Source organism: Taurulus bubalis (assembly GCF_910589615.1).
Source record: "Taurulus bubalis genome assembly, chromosome: 7".
Classification (NCBI taxonomy): Eukaryota; Metazoa; Chordata; class Actinopteri; order Perciformes; family Cottidae; genus Taurulus; species Taurulus bubalis.
In genome coordinates this window covers 2,189,648-2,205,822 of record NC_136595.1, presented here as the reverse complement: position 1 = coordinate 2,205,822, position 16,175 = coordinate 2,189,648, and the positions used below count along the sequence as shown (strand labels likewise).

The window sequence follows — 16,175 nt, the reverse complement described above, 5'->3', positions numbered from 1 at the left end:
ATGAGGGGTCCCTCATGGATCCATGAAGCTCCATAAGGGGTCCCTCATGGATCCATGAGGCTCCATGAGGGATCCCTCATGGATCCATGAGGCTCCATGAGGGATCCCTCATGGATCCATGAGGCTCCATGAGGGATCCCTCATGGATCCATGAGGCTCCATGAGGGATCCCTCATGGATCCATGAGGCTCCATGAGGGATCATGGGGATCCCAGCACGAGGCGTCGTCGTGCGGCTGCATGCTCTCTGGTCTCGCTGTTGGTTCTAAAGCTGTAAACCGTTTCCTCCATCGGTCTCCACCGGGCCTGAAGCTGAAGACCTGCTGCTTCTCCACTTCTGCTCTCGTCAGTATTTGTGGGTTTACTTCCTTCAAAGACCTCACCGACTCAAAAGTGAATTTAAAACCGCGGCTCTGATTTATTAAGGAAACTGGGGAAGTGCACTTCTTTTTGTCGAGGGGATCCAGAGACTTCTAAACCAACTCTTACATCAAATAAGCAAGAAGTACAGACAAGAACCGAGGAGCCGTGATGAGCTTCAAAGTGCAACGCACATCACAAACAGGCCTTCAAACGTCACAAATTAATTAGTAACAAGTTAATTATCAATCATATCTGCCATGGCAAAGAAGGAAGATTGTGTCTGAATTAAGATCCTCTTACAGGATCAAGATGCACCTTTTAAAACAACTAAATTATCCTCAGCAGCATTTGGTTAAACCTTAGTCTGGCACAAAAAGAGAAATACGATGACTTATTTACACACAAAGGACGTGAACAAATACTCAGCATCCCATAAACCTGAATAAAGTTTGTATAATGTTAGTCATCAAAGACAGACAGAAAATAAAAACAGCTTCAATCCTCAGTACATGTTTAAGTGCATTTAATAGAAGAAACAGGAGACAAAAGAAGCTCAATGAAACTGAATAAGAGGAAAAACAGACATGAAAGTGGAAAACAACATAAATAGAGAGAGAAAAGTATTCTTCAATAATAAATATGTACATTGATGCAGCATTCCTTCTAAAACACACACACACTGTAAAAGAGTCTTAAAAACGTGGACAGGGAACAAGAGCACAGGGGCTTTTATTCAACTCAATCTCTCACATGTTAAAATAGAAGCTTTATAAAAGCTGGAAACTATGGTGGGTTAATTATAGGAAGTAAAGTTATTATATCAGGTGAAAAGAAGTCTACCCCACTACAATAAAACATGTCAGTTATCATAAAGACTGTTGCTTCCACTAGAACATCAAACACCAGAGATCAGCACCTGCAGGAGCAGAAATAATACGCTCACTACTAAAGAGCATCCGGGGACAAAGTCTCCATTCAAACCAGAGGACAGAGCGCCACAGCTAGTGTGTGTCTGCCAACAACGGTCAGCAACCAGGCCGCTGAGAGAGAGAGAGTGAGAGTGAGAGTGAGAGTGTGTGTGTGTGTGTGTGTGTGTGTGTGTGTGTGTGTGTGTGTGTGTGTGTGTGTGTGTGTGTGTGTGTGTGTGTAGAACATTAATAAAAGAAACAAATCAATCGTGTCGAGACAATCCATTAACAGTACCCGGCGAAAAGCAGAGCATCCTTCATTGTTTACGGGCAGAGCAAGCGTTACATCACATTCTCACACACACACACACACACACACAGGGTCGTACCAGTCCAGTCAGCTGCTCCAGCGGTTTGCCGGCCTCCTCTCCTCTACAACACGGAGCGGTTCCCGCTGCTCGCCATGTTGGGCGTCAGGCTGAGGAACAACTGCTTCATTGCTTCAGCGCTGCTTAGTCCAAGTCTCCACGATGAAGCGCTCTGACAGGAGCGGGACAATTCTTCAGTGCGGTTTCTTTTCCAAAATGTGTTCCTGTGGATTTGAAAAGTGAGAGAGGAGCTCCAGTGTGAACCGGCAGCTTCCAGGTAGGAAGCACACCTGTCCGGCCGGGTCTTTCTGCCGACTGAAACGGAGGCGGGAGCGGCTCAGAAGAGGTGGGTGGTGGAGCGGCTGAATGTGTGGTACTTCCTCTCAAACATGGAGGGCAGATTGACCATGGAGGGGGAGTGGTGTGCCTGCAGAGGGAAAACACACGGACCAATGAGAACAGAGATACGCTGACGTGTCCAGCTGTGTTGCTAGAGGATCACCCGGGTGGAGCCAAACCTGGCCGCGACGTCACGGCTACAACGGGCATGAGCAGCCGGAACGCGTGGAAACAGAGATCCACGAAGCCAGACGATCGTCTCGTAGTCAACGTCCCTCCGTGACGCTCTTCCCTAGCTGTGTGTCCAAATGGAAATCTACATTTTATACTAAAAAAGACTAGTTTGTGCTTTAGCTTCCAGCCCATAAAGGCGGAGAGGACTTCCAGGCCTGCCTTCAGCCGGCCGCTGGTCTGGCTGCTCATGTTGGTCGTGCCGTCAGGTAGCAGCAGTGTTACGGTGTCTCAAGCTCTCAGAAAGGACTTTGGTGAACATGTATGTTATAATAACCGAAAACAGAAAAGATACGAGTATATTAGGAAGAAGAAAGCACCAGTAGGTGTGAATGAGTGCAAAGCGCTCACTCAGCCGTTTACCTCCGTTCCACACCAGCAGCCATTAGACCTGCCGCTGAAAGCCACAGCGGGTCACATGTTCTCGACCATGTGGAGCACACGGATGGAGTCGCAGACTTTTAGAATGAAAATAAAATCGACTGTGAAATTAAATGGAATTCGTCAGGAAGTGTATAGAAGTGTTTTCACCGGCTCTGGTTCTCTCTGCTCTCTGTGTCCGAGTTTAAAATCCTGACTAGAATCAGTGGATTCATTCTGCTGTGATATTATTCACATTTTGAATATTAATGTATTGAATCCAATTAGTCATCCAGCATATAAGATCGTTTCGGAAATGTGAAAAATGTTATCTGGAAAAAAATGAAATGTAAATCTGGAAAACATGTAAACAGATTTTATATGGCCCTAAATGTGTGTGTGTGTGTTTGTGTGTGTGTGTAATAAGGCTTTTATGTGCTCCAGCCTCATTTTAATTACCGAGTGCACAAAGACAAATGCTGTGACCAGCGCTTCTGTGGCTTCAAAGACAAACTTTGGCACTGAATTCAATAAGATGGGCAACCTTTGCCAACACACACACTTCAGTAGCTTTCCACCTGGCTTTTACCACACACACACACACACAGTGTGATTACACGTTGGAGAGCAGTGCTAGAGTGGCCCAGAAGCAGAGGGCAGAGTGACTGAGCAGATCAGGTTCCCACTGGAGGAGGAGCAGGTCGAGGGCCGTCCTGGTCCCAGTGCTGCACACCTGCCACAGCCGAGCTCACATGCTAATGAGCGCTTGATTTGTGCAGGTGGGCATGAGAACATCTCTATTTTCACCTCAGCCGGCGCACACACACACACACACACACACACACACAGCCCACGCCTCCACTGATACATCACCAGCGTCATGCTGAGGTCTTCTGGCTCACAGCACCAAGGTTCACCCAGATGTGGTTCCATTGGAGCGGATAAACAGATCACAACACCGTCAACATTGTGACTGAAGCGTCAAAGCTTCAAACTAGCCGGTAGCCCTAACTTTAGCAACGAAGGCGCCGGCTCGTTATCAAAAAGAATGCAAATGGATATATTTGTTGATTCTTTGGTTTTAATCTGAAAGAAGGACGGGAACAAAGTGATGCGTCAGCTGTGCGATAAACAAGTCGGGACTGAAGATAAAAACACCACAAATCTCCACTCCCATCCTGAAGCCACGCAACAGGAAACGTCGGTGAGGCACACCAGGCATCCCGGGAGAGTAATGCAGTGGATTGAGACGAGTTATCCTCTCAGGCCTTTTGCTTTGTTTATCGTTGTTTTTCAGAGAGCAATACTGGTCCATATCGGCCCATGCACTGACATGGAGGGGGCGGGGCTTATGACCTCCTGATGGAGGCGTTTTCCCCTTGAGGAGCCGTCACGTCGTCCATCTTTATCACAGTGCATGGCTCAAACACGATGTTCCTGTCACAGCGCTGCTTGGGAGGACCGCAGACTGACAGACGGCTAGAACTCAAACTGCGCTCTTTGGAAAAGCTCTATGAGGCCATCCTCCAGCACACAGGCCACGCCCACTCGATCACGTGAGATTTGATATCGGACTACGACATCATCCGTCTCTGGGTCACTCGTCCTGTGACTATAATAACCACGCATCAAAGAATGCGCTCTAAGTTAGAGAGTGGCTTATTTTCACCTCTTTCCTATACATTATGCATATTGAACATGCTGCTGCTTTCTGAAAGTTTAAATGTGCCATTAAGCCCCAATCCAACCATGTTATTCCACGTTGAAGAGCAGTCAGTCAGGAGGCATCACATTAAGTACTAATTGCCATTCGCAATACTAATGCAGCAATGACATACATCACACCTTATTAAAATATCATGTGCTGTTATTTGTAATATTAAATGTTTGGGCAGCTGACTTCATCTTCATCATGAAGCATGAAGTGTCTGGACTGAGTTTAACATCCAGATGGATGGACAATGGGGAGGAAGGATTTAGTGTTTTTCTATTTTCATTGCCTCAGAAGACGTTCTCCGCCCGGCTCATGACTTGAGGGAGGGTCTGTAGTCAGTCCTCCTCCTCTTTGGTCCAAACTAAAGGAGTATTGGGTGGAATGTCCTGAAATGGTGCCGTCAGGATGAATTCTAAGAACTTTGGTAAACCCTTAACTTCTGGTCTAGTCATCATCAGACACATCTTTAATTTGTCCAATGTGTTGGTTTATGACCAAACACTACAGAGGCTCGGATAGACTGGCTGGTCCGTCTCATATTTCATATTTCACGCTGGTGCCAGTGACATAGATGTATGTTGCACACAGCAGTGTCACATGTTGTGACAGTAACGTCACACAACATGTGCTTCATGAAGAGCGAAGACGACACGACGAGTCGTCTAAAATAAGCCGTGGAGGAACGACCTGAAAACATTTAAAATAACGAAGTTAATCAGACATTGATTACATGTCATTCATCCCTTCATGCTGTTCAGAGTGAACACAGCCCTGCTCTTCATGCAGCTGAACTTAACGCAGGTTGCATTGACTTGCATTATGAGGCCTTCAAGTTCAAATGTTATCTTGTAAAATATAGTTTTTGGGTGAGAAACTTGAATAAACAGAGTTGTTTGAAGGAGACGTGTTCAGCTCTGTTGGGCTATAGCACAACAGGCAGGTTGTAGAGACTGGAACAGGGTCAGAATTGAGGGAGAACTCAAAACCTTGAGAAAATAAGTTCAACACAAGCAAAATAACCCTTTTAAGAAAATGATATTGATGCACAAAAAAGGAGTTCCCGTTTACGGATATGTTCGATGGAATGAAAGAGCTTCTGAATGGTTCATTGTGAAATGGTTTAATGATCTCCAAATAGATAACTGTCATTATGTGCATGTTTGAACGTCACAAGCATGAAGCCGTCAGACTGGGAGAGCTCTGTCCATTTAACTGGGAACGGGTTGACTGGCTGAGGGCAGCTGTGACATCATCATTCTGGATGTCCGTCCCTCAAGCTGCTGAGGTTAAACAAAGACCTCCGACTTTAACTTAGTAACAACTTTTTAATGCGGATGGTTATTAATCAGATCAACCGACCGTACAATGAAATATTCTACATTTGACCGCGTGCCTTTAAAGGGAAAGCAGGTCAGCTCCATCACAGCCTTTTGTATACAGCCCACAATGAACAGCACCCGCTCGTGAATATTCCCAGCCACCACCACCCGTTAGTAACCGGGTGATTCAGAGGAGCAGAGAGATTCCAAATCAACCCTTAAAATCTCTGCCCTGCACACCATCTCAAGCGGGGAGAAGCATTAACCGCTCATCTAGTTACTGGAGTTCAGAGTTCAGCGGACCCTTGTTAATCTGATCCATCTTGGTCGAAGGGTCTCAGCCTCTAAGGAGTTGATTTGGGAGTAGAAAAGCACCTGTGGTGTTTGGGTGTTAAAAGGCCAACACAGAGTAATCAGCAGGCAGTGAGGATTAATATGAAATTGAAAAAGGTATTGGTGCACCCCGAGTTAAAACTAGACCACGGTGATGAGGTTGCTCACGTCAGGCTCCAGGACTGCGGTCTAGAGCAGAGTCTCCCTGCGAGGACTGGTCAGGGCGGGCCTGGGTCGGTCCGAGGGAGCGTGGGGATCCCTGCACGACTCAGAAAAGGTCCTGCCTTTGACATTAACAGGCGGCGGAGCCAGGAACCTTGCCTGGAACCCGACTGAAGGGAGGTGTCTGGACCCGGGCTGGCTCGATTTTAGTTGGGAGATTTTGGAGTTGAGCTGAATGGAGTTGAGCTGAATGGAGTTTCGGACCGCTGGAATCAAGCTGGAGGCGGGGCGAGTGGTCGTGGACTGTTGGGAGGGGCCTGGGTGAGCCGGTGCTGGTTGGGACAGCAATGGAGCGTGAAGGATGGACTTGGGCTCGTGGGCGCTTGGGTAATAGACGGGGCGGAGGCTTTCGTTAAACTTGGGGGCGGGGTTGGGGGCGGGGCTGATGGGGGTGCGGATGCAGACCGAGGCCCTGGCTCTGAGCGGGGGATGGTCCAGAGAGTTCGAGCGCTGCACCACAACACTGCTCTTGGCAGAGTCACTCAAACTGAACGTGGAGGTAGAGCGAGACATCTAGAGCACATGACAGAGGAGACACACACGGTTTACAGATCATGAACAAAAAACCTGAAAAACAAGATGAGGCAGATAAACGAAGACGATGAGACAGAACTGGAGGAGAGAGGATAAAAGACAGAAACACGTGTGAAAGACTGTGTGAGGCTCTAAATCACATAAAGGAAGTTAGAGTTAAGTTTAGGCAGAGCAAGAAAGACATCTGCAGGGGGGAATTTAAAATTGCATACCTAGACAGACTGTAGTTTAAATACACAATGCACACACTGTTAATTTAATGAACACAGGTTCAAAAGAAAGTTGATCAAATTCTTCAGTATCTTGTTCCAATCAGAAAGTGTCTGTTGGCGGAACTCGAACAGCTAGTGTCCGATCATACCTCCACCCTTCTATACTACATTACTGTGTGGGCTTACAGGCCACAGGAGGAAAATGTCTTCTCACATATCTACCGGGTAGCACACGGCATCTACCGGGTAGCACACGGCATCTACCGCGTAGCACACGGCATCTACCGCGTAGCACACGGCATCTACCGCGTAGCACACGGCACAGTATACAGTATCTACCACATAGCATACGGCATCTACCGTGTAGCATACGGCATCTACCGCGTAGCATACAGCATCTACCGCGTAGCATACAGCATCTACCGCGTAGCATACAGCATCTACCGCGTAGCATACAGCATCTACCGCGTAGCATACATCTTCCGTGTGGGAGCTAGTCCTGGATGCTATTATATGTGAATGTAGGCTAATGAACCAGTCCAATGTTTATGCTTGACTATTGAATAGCTTTGCATTGCCTGCATCCAGCTGTTTTTTATGGTTTATATAAGAAGTACTCTTTATTCTACAAGGAGTGGGCCGTGGCTGCACTCATTGTGTTACTGTGCACTAAAGCTCTGCGTGTAAAAACACCTGTGTGACAGCTGGCGTGAAACTAAAGCTCAACAAAGTTTTCCTTTAACAGCTCTTTGCTCCCTGGTCCTCTACAAGGATCATCCACCGCTGAGGCCGCTGCTTCCGCCTCAGTCTTTACTGAGACGCGTCTATAGCTGCCAAGATGCATTTCATTGCCTTGCCCTCATTAGCTAAATAGTCTCAGCAGCCAACATGAACTTTGCTTCTCTTTAGATGCAGGAGTTGCTGCTGAGACTCGCCTGCTGTTTGTATTAAAGGAAGTGCCAACGGTGAAAAGGGAGAACGCACTCTGTGCCCGTGTTGACGAGGAACTACCTGAAGACACATTAAAGACCTTTGCATTCTCCACAGCAATCTAGGATATTGTAAAGCAACGAAAGCTGTCCGTTTCTGACTGTATGTACAGTTCATATGTAAATATCAATATTCAACCCTGGGTTGTTTTTTACATTTACATCCTTGTCTCATGGGGAACCAGGTAGTGAGTGAGATGAGGGACTAACAAGTGTGTAAATGGTGTGAATAATGTGGGAATTAGATTTGCTTCCTTTAACTTAACATTCCTCTTCCCACCCACGTGTTTAATGAAAATAGAGGATCAAGAAATGACTCATTCAAACACCATAACACAAAACGTGTAGGAAAATAAGTACAACTACTGAAAGAACAATCTTACAATAGAGCAGAACAAGTTCCTGCACATTTAAGAGCAGAAGGGCTTTTTTTTAAATCAAGGTACATCAACATGAGAGCTGCTCCATCATGGACTGATGTCCACAGTCTGGCTCTCAAAGGAGGAAGAGATGGAGAGAAGGATTGAGGAGCACATGGACAGAGAGACATCCCATATTAATTATGTTATACTGTTTATATGAAAGGAAACACAGGAAATGTTATTACATCATGAGCATCATGTCTTCCCCCCCGCCAAAAAAAGTGCATATGAAAAAGACTCACAGCCAGCGTGGAGCTGCTGCCGATGCGGTTTTCACAACTCAACCTCTGGCTCTTCTCATCTGGAGTACTGCTGGCCATGAACGCCCTCTGGATCACACGCTTCGGGGTCTTGGTGAAGGAAAAGGCCCTGGTCACCTAACACACAACACACACACAACACACACACACCTTTTAGTCTCTCTTCGTATCCGTCACAGCGGAGGATAACTACACAACCTGTTGTTCTTTATTCGTCACATGAAGCTTGCAGCCCTTATTGGCAGAGGACCACCTGTACTAGACATTACGTGGTTAGAACTACAAAAGTAAGAGCTTTCACTAACGAGGTACATTTGATATATTACAGGGGTAATGTGCCCAATGCAATGATAATAATTACAATATAAAACCATCCAAAGACACCCATGTCACAAGTCTTATTTCCATAATGTTTCATCTGGTAACGCTGAGATAGTGTCCTCAACTTGTCATTTTCTTCACATATGGCTTGAATAAATATTAACCACTATGTACCGACCTCTGAAGTGGAAAAGAGCTCAAAAAGAGACAACATAGGGAGCGTTGTAATTTAAAGAGGGCCATGTTTCTGTGCTAGTGCTGAGAGGCAGCTGCTCTCTTAGCACTAGCACAGGTATGAGCCTCTGACAGTGAGACAGGGTTTTAGTCGAGGTCAAACATCATGCCATTACTAGTTTACTACTATGTGCTCTTATCTGTTAAATTATTAGTCTGGTACATTATGAATACATGCAAACATATCTCTTGTAGCACCAAGGAAGAGAGAAATGCGTCTGACTCTTAACCTTCAGCGCTCTCAGTTGTTCCCTCAGAAGTGTCTGCTTTAGCGTCACAAACCTTTTTCCCCATGCGGCGATGACCATGTCGCATATCTTTTATCGGCTTGTTCCAAAGATTCTTTCGGGCAGTATTCAGTTAAATATGCAAATCCTTCAGCTGCCCTGTCTGGGTGAGCTGAAAGAGCCGCTAAGAAGATCTCAGGCAGCCTTCAATCCCAGCCCTTTGTTTAATAAATGCTGAATCACATCAAAGGGACGAGTCTGCACTCGATGTCTGGGGCCTAATTTCATTCATGTTTCTGTGTAACTCAGCAGGAAATTATTTAAGTAGTCCCGTCAGTCTGAATCAGGGCCGTACCGAACGAGGACACGGGTCGACTTCAGGCCGACGCCTCTCTCGAGGGTCAGCTGACAGCTCTGTGGGCTGAGGAGTCGATCACACGGGACGCAGCAGAGGAGCGACGGAGGGTTCAAAACTCATTTTGCAGACTTGCATGTTACCACTGGAAGAGGTGCAGGTCAACGATGGGGAACTTTACCTTTTTCGAGGTCTTCTTGATGGCCCTGGAGGCTTTGCTCAGGGTGCTGTCCATGTCCTTGGTGCTGACCTGCAGTGAGTCTGGGTCTGTGCTCTGGATCAGGTCTTCCTGGTGACCAGACGAGAACAAACAGACTCAAACTCGGTAGAAGGACCTGAAGTGTGCGATTCACGCGATCAATGGAGGTAGATACTTTGTGTTTTGCTGTAGCAAGAGGGGGTGTGTAGTTCTCACACACACACACACACACACACACACACACACACAGTCTTTATTTCCCTCCTCATCCTGCACTGGGCTTGTGAACAAGCAGGGCTCTATCTCGTTGGTATTCACAGCGTAGCGCTGACCCAGTGAAACCAGCATTAGGATGCAGCTGCGAGGCGGCGGGCGGACCAGAGGCCAACATCGCCCCCTGCTGGCTGCTCTGCTAAATGGAGCAGACAGCCTCACTCCATAACTTCCTGCAGACTCAGAGTCATCACGCTTTAATCGGCCCCTAACATGTTGGTTTTCCACAATCTCCTCAAAACATCTCGGGATACGTTTGGCGATGTTTTTCTTCAGCTTGAAAAATCCCACGAAAAGAAAACTAGGAACTGGTAGAACTAAGTACTGCCTGTGTTCCTCTGTGCTTCATGTTGTGCAATGCTGCAGAAGACACATCAATAACACACTGCTGCACTGGATGACAAGAGCCTTCATTACCGTATAAACACACACTTGCATTTCAATCCAAGTCATCAATTTCTGCTGGGATTACTCACTAGAGGACTAAATGTGTATTAATGCGCAGCTGAAAATAGTCCCCAAGAAATGCACTAAGCAGCATTACTGCGATCACATGTGATCACATGTTGCGGCCGTTGATTTCTCAGTGAATTAATGCCACAACCGCTCCAGACCCAGAAGCCATCTCATCTCCTGCTAGCATATCTCCAACTTGCCGTTACCGGCTGAAACACGAGGAGCAAGCTGAACCGTGGTCCGGGGGAAACGTCACACCTGTTGTTTTGGTTTGATGACCTGAAAAGGTCTGACGTTCAGGACCGAGCTGGGTGTGGATTTGTTTTTGGAGAGGAAACAGCTCTCCAGAATAAACTTCTGTTGAGGATTACAGAGCCGTCACAGCTTCCTTCCCTGTCTGCCACTCTGTCAAACACCCATTATCGTTTCTTTCCTTGTGTGTGGTTGTGTGTGTGTGTGTGTGTCTCTTCTCACCGCATCAGCCTTGCAGATGGTGTTGGCGACTTGGCGGCACAGAGTTCTCAGCCAGGCGCTTTTAACCGTTTCCTCCCCGGCCAGTTGGAAGCTGAACAACAGGTTCTCCTGTTCGGTTGGAGGGCGAACCACCAGGGCGAACGCATTCACACACTCTGAAGGCAGAGACGGGGAGAGAATGATGAGGAGCGACAAAAGGAAGCGTCCAGTGAAGAGATGGAGATGAAGAGGATGAGACAGAAGAGGATGAGGAGGATGGAGGAAGAGTGTTGGACCGAGAGGAAAGGAAGAGAAAACAGATGGAGAGATGAGAGCAGACAGAAGCGGGGGATGGAAAAAACATGCAAGACAAAAATCAGTGCTTCATCCAAACTGCATGAACATCAATCACCAGTGTTCCCCGAGTAAAGACAGCCTTTGTCAGAGAACATTGTGTTCTCACATGAAATACAGGGGTAGACTAAATACAGGAAGCGCCAAAGTATGTTAGAAACAATCGCTGTTGGACCTCCTTCACTAATGTGGGATCCTGGAGCTTTTTAAGCAGGAAAACTGTGGCGATAAAGCGGAGAAATCCACATGAAATGTTTTAATGACGGCCAACAGAGACGCATCACCTCTGCCTCACGTTGGAGAGCAGCGAGCATTACTCGTTTACTGTGAGGCGTTCAGAGCAGCAAACTAAATGATCGATGGAAAGAGAGAGGGTGATAGTTGTAACCTCAAGTCAGTGTTTTATCTGGAAAAGAAGGAGTTGGGACCCGGCTGCTCCTCACGGTGGCCCGTTGGAGTCATCCTGTCCATCGTGTGCAGGCGACCACAGAAGGATCAATTAGTAGAAAATGGGAATTGAACGCAACGTTTGCCTCTTCCATTTCTGTTGCCGTGGCAACTTCTAATCAAAAGCTGTCAATGATTTGTTTATGCTGAACACTTAAAATATTGTAAGTTTAGAATATAACTTTTGCGACTGCGTTCACAGTTCTGCGGTTCTGTTTTTTAGATTCCCTGTGAGCAACCATTCATTTTAGTTAATTTACATTATAAACAGCAACTTGCAGAAACCTTTATTAACAGTAGAAGGATACGTTCACATTGAAGTCTGTCTTAAAGCAATAGTCAGGTTCCTAATTCCCATATGAACATTGAAATATGGTTGCCTTGCTAGTGTATAGGGCATATGTAGCTTGCTTGCAAGCTACATATTTAGGTGCTAGCATCCGTCCCTGACGAGCACATTCCTCTGAAGCGCCACAGCTGGAAAGCCATCTAGTTACCAGGTGTGTAGATGGAACTCATCACCTTTCATATATAAACAATGACAAATAAAAAATTGTTTTACTTGGGCCAAAATGTTTGTATTGCTCTAGCCTCTAAATGTTGCTCCAAAGTGCATCAGATCCAAGCATTTAGCTATGAAATATACAAAACTTTCATTCCGCAATATGTCTTTCGTGCAGCTTTACTTAAATCATTCTGCATGTTCATACTAGCCGTTAAAACAGCAGGTTTTCCTATTAAAGTGAAACACGTGAAGCTCTTTTGGGATTCTTCATAACAGGTCTAAATGAGAAGACTAATTGTCCGTTTGTTTATAGCTCACAGATCTTATTTTCTGAGTCCAAACAGTCCAACTGGAATATTCCCATCAGATGAGTTTTTTTTTTTTACTTTTTTGTCTAGTTTTTTCCTCTAATTGAAGATCAACACATTCAAAATCTCCTTTCAGAAGAAGTCCTGGCCGTAGAAAAGTTTCACACAAAAGTACAAATAACAGCCTCAAAAACAAAACAGAAAAAGTTTCCAACAACAGACATTTCACATTAAAGAGACAAGAAACAAACAGCAAATTGCATCACCCATTTGATGTTTGTTTTCTCCTGTTGGTGAGTCAATAGGAGGAAGACGAAATTGCAGAAGTGAACTGACTCAGATCTCAGAGAGTGGAGCATCCTGAACAAACTTACTGTGAAATAGCTTCTGCCATGTTTCAGCAAACTGAGCTGAGATGTTGGAGTTGGTTTGTCTTACTTTTAAGCATTGCACTATAATAATAATAATAATAATAATAATAATAATAATAATAGATACACTCCAACAGACACTCATTTTAGTGGTTAAACACAACTGAGTGCAGATGGAGACGTGAGACACCCTGAGACGACATGCAGATGAAGTGATAAGCAGTGACCTCATTAGTTTACAGTGTGTGTGTGTGTGTGTGTGTGTGTGTGTGTGTGTGTGTTACCCTCTGTGTCCTGCAGGTCCAGCACTTTGCGGATCTGGGACAGCGGCATCAGTGTGATGTGTTTGAACGGGGGCGGCGGTCTCGTCTGTCCCAGCGGACTCTTAAATGTATTGATCACCTTGTGCCGCTTCCTCGCGATCTGCAGAAACACACACACACACACACACACACACACACACACACACACACACACACACACACACACACACACACACACACACACACACACACACACACACACACACACACACACACACACACACACAAAATGAAACAGCAACTTTGGAGGCAAAAGGGAAGAAAGGCAGTGTGTGTGCGTGCGGTTCAGAATGGAGTGTGGGAGCATTTTGCATCGTGTGGGTGAAGCCGCTATCGGTTACGTGGCAATAAATCAATAAGGCCTTCATAGAGGTAAACGATGCAACTCATTAATGCCACATTAATTAGATGCTGAGAGAGAGGAGGAGGGAGGGAGCGAGAGATGGGGAGAGGATAAAACAGGACGCTACACCGTAGGTCATTGTTATTACGGCACTGTGACTGAAGAGCGGTTCCACGAACGCACGAGAAATCAATGATGTGAGATGGAGGAGTGAGGCCACCCACTCCAACGCTCACTCATTATGCAGCCAGGACTACGTGGAGGAACGGCAGGAATCCATGACGCACACACACACACACACACACACACACGCACACACACACACCAGAGAAGCCACCCGCCGCCTCTCTTTCCGTTCCTGCGCTGCCCCTTTGCTAATTAACTGATTGTGTCAGCAATGATGGACCCCACACACACACACACACACACACACACACACCTTCATGTATTCAGCGCTGCGTGAGCGCATGAATCTCAGCGTGCGTTTAAGAGCACGCTGAGTCACGCTGCGCCTCGCTTAAGGAACGTTTCCATGGACTCGCTGTTAAATGATGGAGGTGAAAGTGGTGAAAACAGAAAGTCTCGGGTGATGCGGCTAATTATTGAATTAAGTTTACTAAATGATCACATATATAAACTGCCACTTTTTCATTAAGTCTTTCATGTTGTTCTAATAAAAATACACAATCAAGTTGTTGCTCAAATGACCTTCAACCATGTTTAACCTCTAATTCTCCACAATGACCCAGGATGCATCACAGGCCGACAGAATAGTGGATATGAATGAATGGGAGTAAATTTACACTGAGAACTACTAGTTTCAATTACACTTCTTAGAGACAGTGTAATAAAAGTGACAGTACTTGTAATTTACGATCTCAAAAAGGTGGATTTAGTGTTAAGCCACTCTGTTAATTAAAGTGAATTGTGGATGAGCTTGAAGTTTCTCCGTTGTAAATGTTGGTGTGACCCAGACCTTTAAAAGGGAAAAATGGAACATTCAATTTGATCAGTTACGGTTAAAGCAGGTAAAGTTAATAGACGTGAAGAGTTCAAGATATCCAAGATCTAAGTTGTACCTGCAGCCCTGACCTGCAACAGGTAAACTAGGTGTGTATTCTCACCTCCAGGCAGTCGTTGAAGAGGAAGAGCGTGACCTGCTCCCCCCGGTCACAGGGCTGGTCTCCCAGGGCGATGGTTTCTACGCGGTGGACCAGGCTGCGGTGGGACGACAGCAGGTTGGCCTGCAGGAAGAACAAGGGATGAGACAAAGAGAGAGGAGGTTACATACGAGGAAAGAAAGACGGTAACTGTGACAAACAATTACAACACCTTCCAGCCACACAGAGCACTAACACAGGCTGCGTTTCAGCCCCAGGAAGAGAGGCAGGAGCTCAGGCTACTCCACTACCCAGCCTGCACCTGGATAATGTCCCGATGCAGGGCAATGAGACGCTGAAATGAGGCTCCATCTTACTAACAAGCTGCTGCATGAGGGCAGCTGGACTGTGTTTATAACTGGATGCGTGGTGCATAGACGTCGTCCCTAATATACAGTCCTCTTGATGCTTAAAAAATAGACACAGCACTATGGGAACTGTGTGAGGTCATGAGCAGACACATAACTAAATAACTGATGATGTTTTTGCAGCAGGTGATTTTTAATCTAACAGACCACCATTCCATCAGCATGTCCACATCTCCGCCAGAGGAAACAATACTCTGGGTCATGTTTACACAAACACAACCCGTAGTCCAGCCGATCGAACAGAAAACAAACTGTGAACAGATGAAGCTGCAGCAGCTTTACTGGACTCTTCCGAGTGCTCAGACATGCCGACCAGCCAGGAGAACCAGAACAGTCTCTCGGAATATACACCAGCGGCTTCATACAGCAGCAGATGTGTTGATCACAGGCAACAACAACAACATCATTCCCCAACCAGTCAGCCTGGGTGGAGAGACAGGTGAGGAAGATGTGAGGAGAATGCCGATGAGGCATGAGAGTGAAGCTGCCGGGCCTGATAACGTCCCCGTGTACTACGAACATGTGCCAACCAGCTGACCGATGTCGTCGCTGACTTTTTTACTGTCGCAGGAGAGGGTTCCCACCTGCTCTCAAATCTAAACAAGTGCCGCCCCGTGGCACTCACCCTCCCATTCTGATTCAAAAACAACATCCCAGCAGCAGATCCACACTGCAGCCTCGCTCCTCCACCGTAAACAGAGCCGTTCTCTGGTGGAGCGTAAAGGGGCTTCAGGGGGAAACTCTGCGTTGTACGCTGACGATTCATTTACCCAGAAACCTGGAAAGCTGACGGCCAAGACACACGTGGGAGGAGATGGGCTCACGGCAAAGCAGTGGAGAAGAAGGTTTCTTGGTTTGCTTCTGGCCTAACCTCAGGTCCATTCTTTTTCACCTCTACATATCGT

The 16,175-nt window shown here is 46.3% G+C and overlaps 1 protein-coding gene across 1 annotated transcript in view; it reads right to left on the bottom strand.

Moving 5' to 3' along the window:
* Nucleotides 1-1,901: 1,901 nt before the first annotated feature.
* ect2 (epithelial cell transforming 2) overlaps nt 1,902-16,175 on the bottom strand; it is a gene marked incomplete at its 5' end in the record, with an annotated part of 41,178 nt that continues 26,904 nt past the window's right edge. Inside the window, 6 exons of the mRNA XM_079221004.1 lie at nt 1,902-2,065; nt 8,556-8,690; nt 9,892-9,999; nt 11,113-11,267; nt 13,361-13,499; nt 14,867-14,986. Coding sequence (XP_079077130.1) covers nt 1,976-2,065; nt 8,556-8,690; nt 9,892-9,999; nt 11,113-11,267; nt 13,361-13,499; nt 14,867-14,986 — 747 coding nt within the window. The 3' untranslated portion in view covers nt 1,902-1,975. The remainder of the gene's footprint in view (nt 2,066-8,555; nt 8,691-9,891; nt 10,000-11,112; nt 11,268-13,360; nt 13,500-14,866; nt 14,987-16,175) is intronic.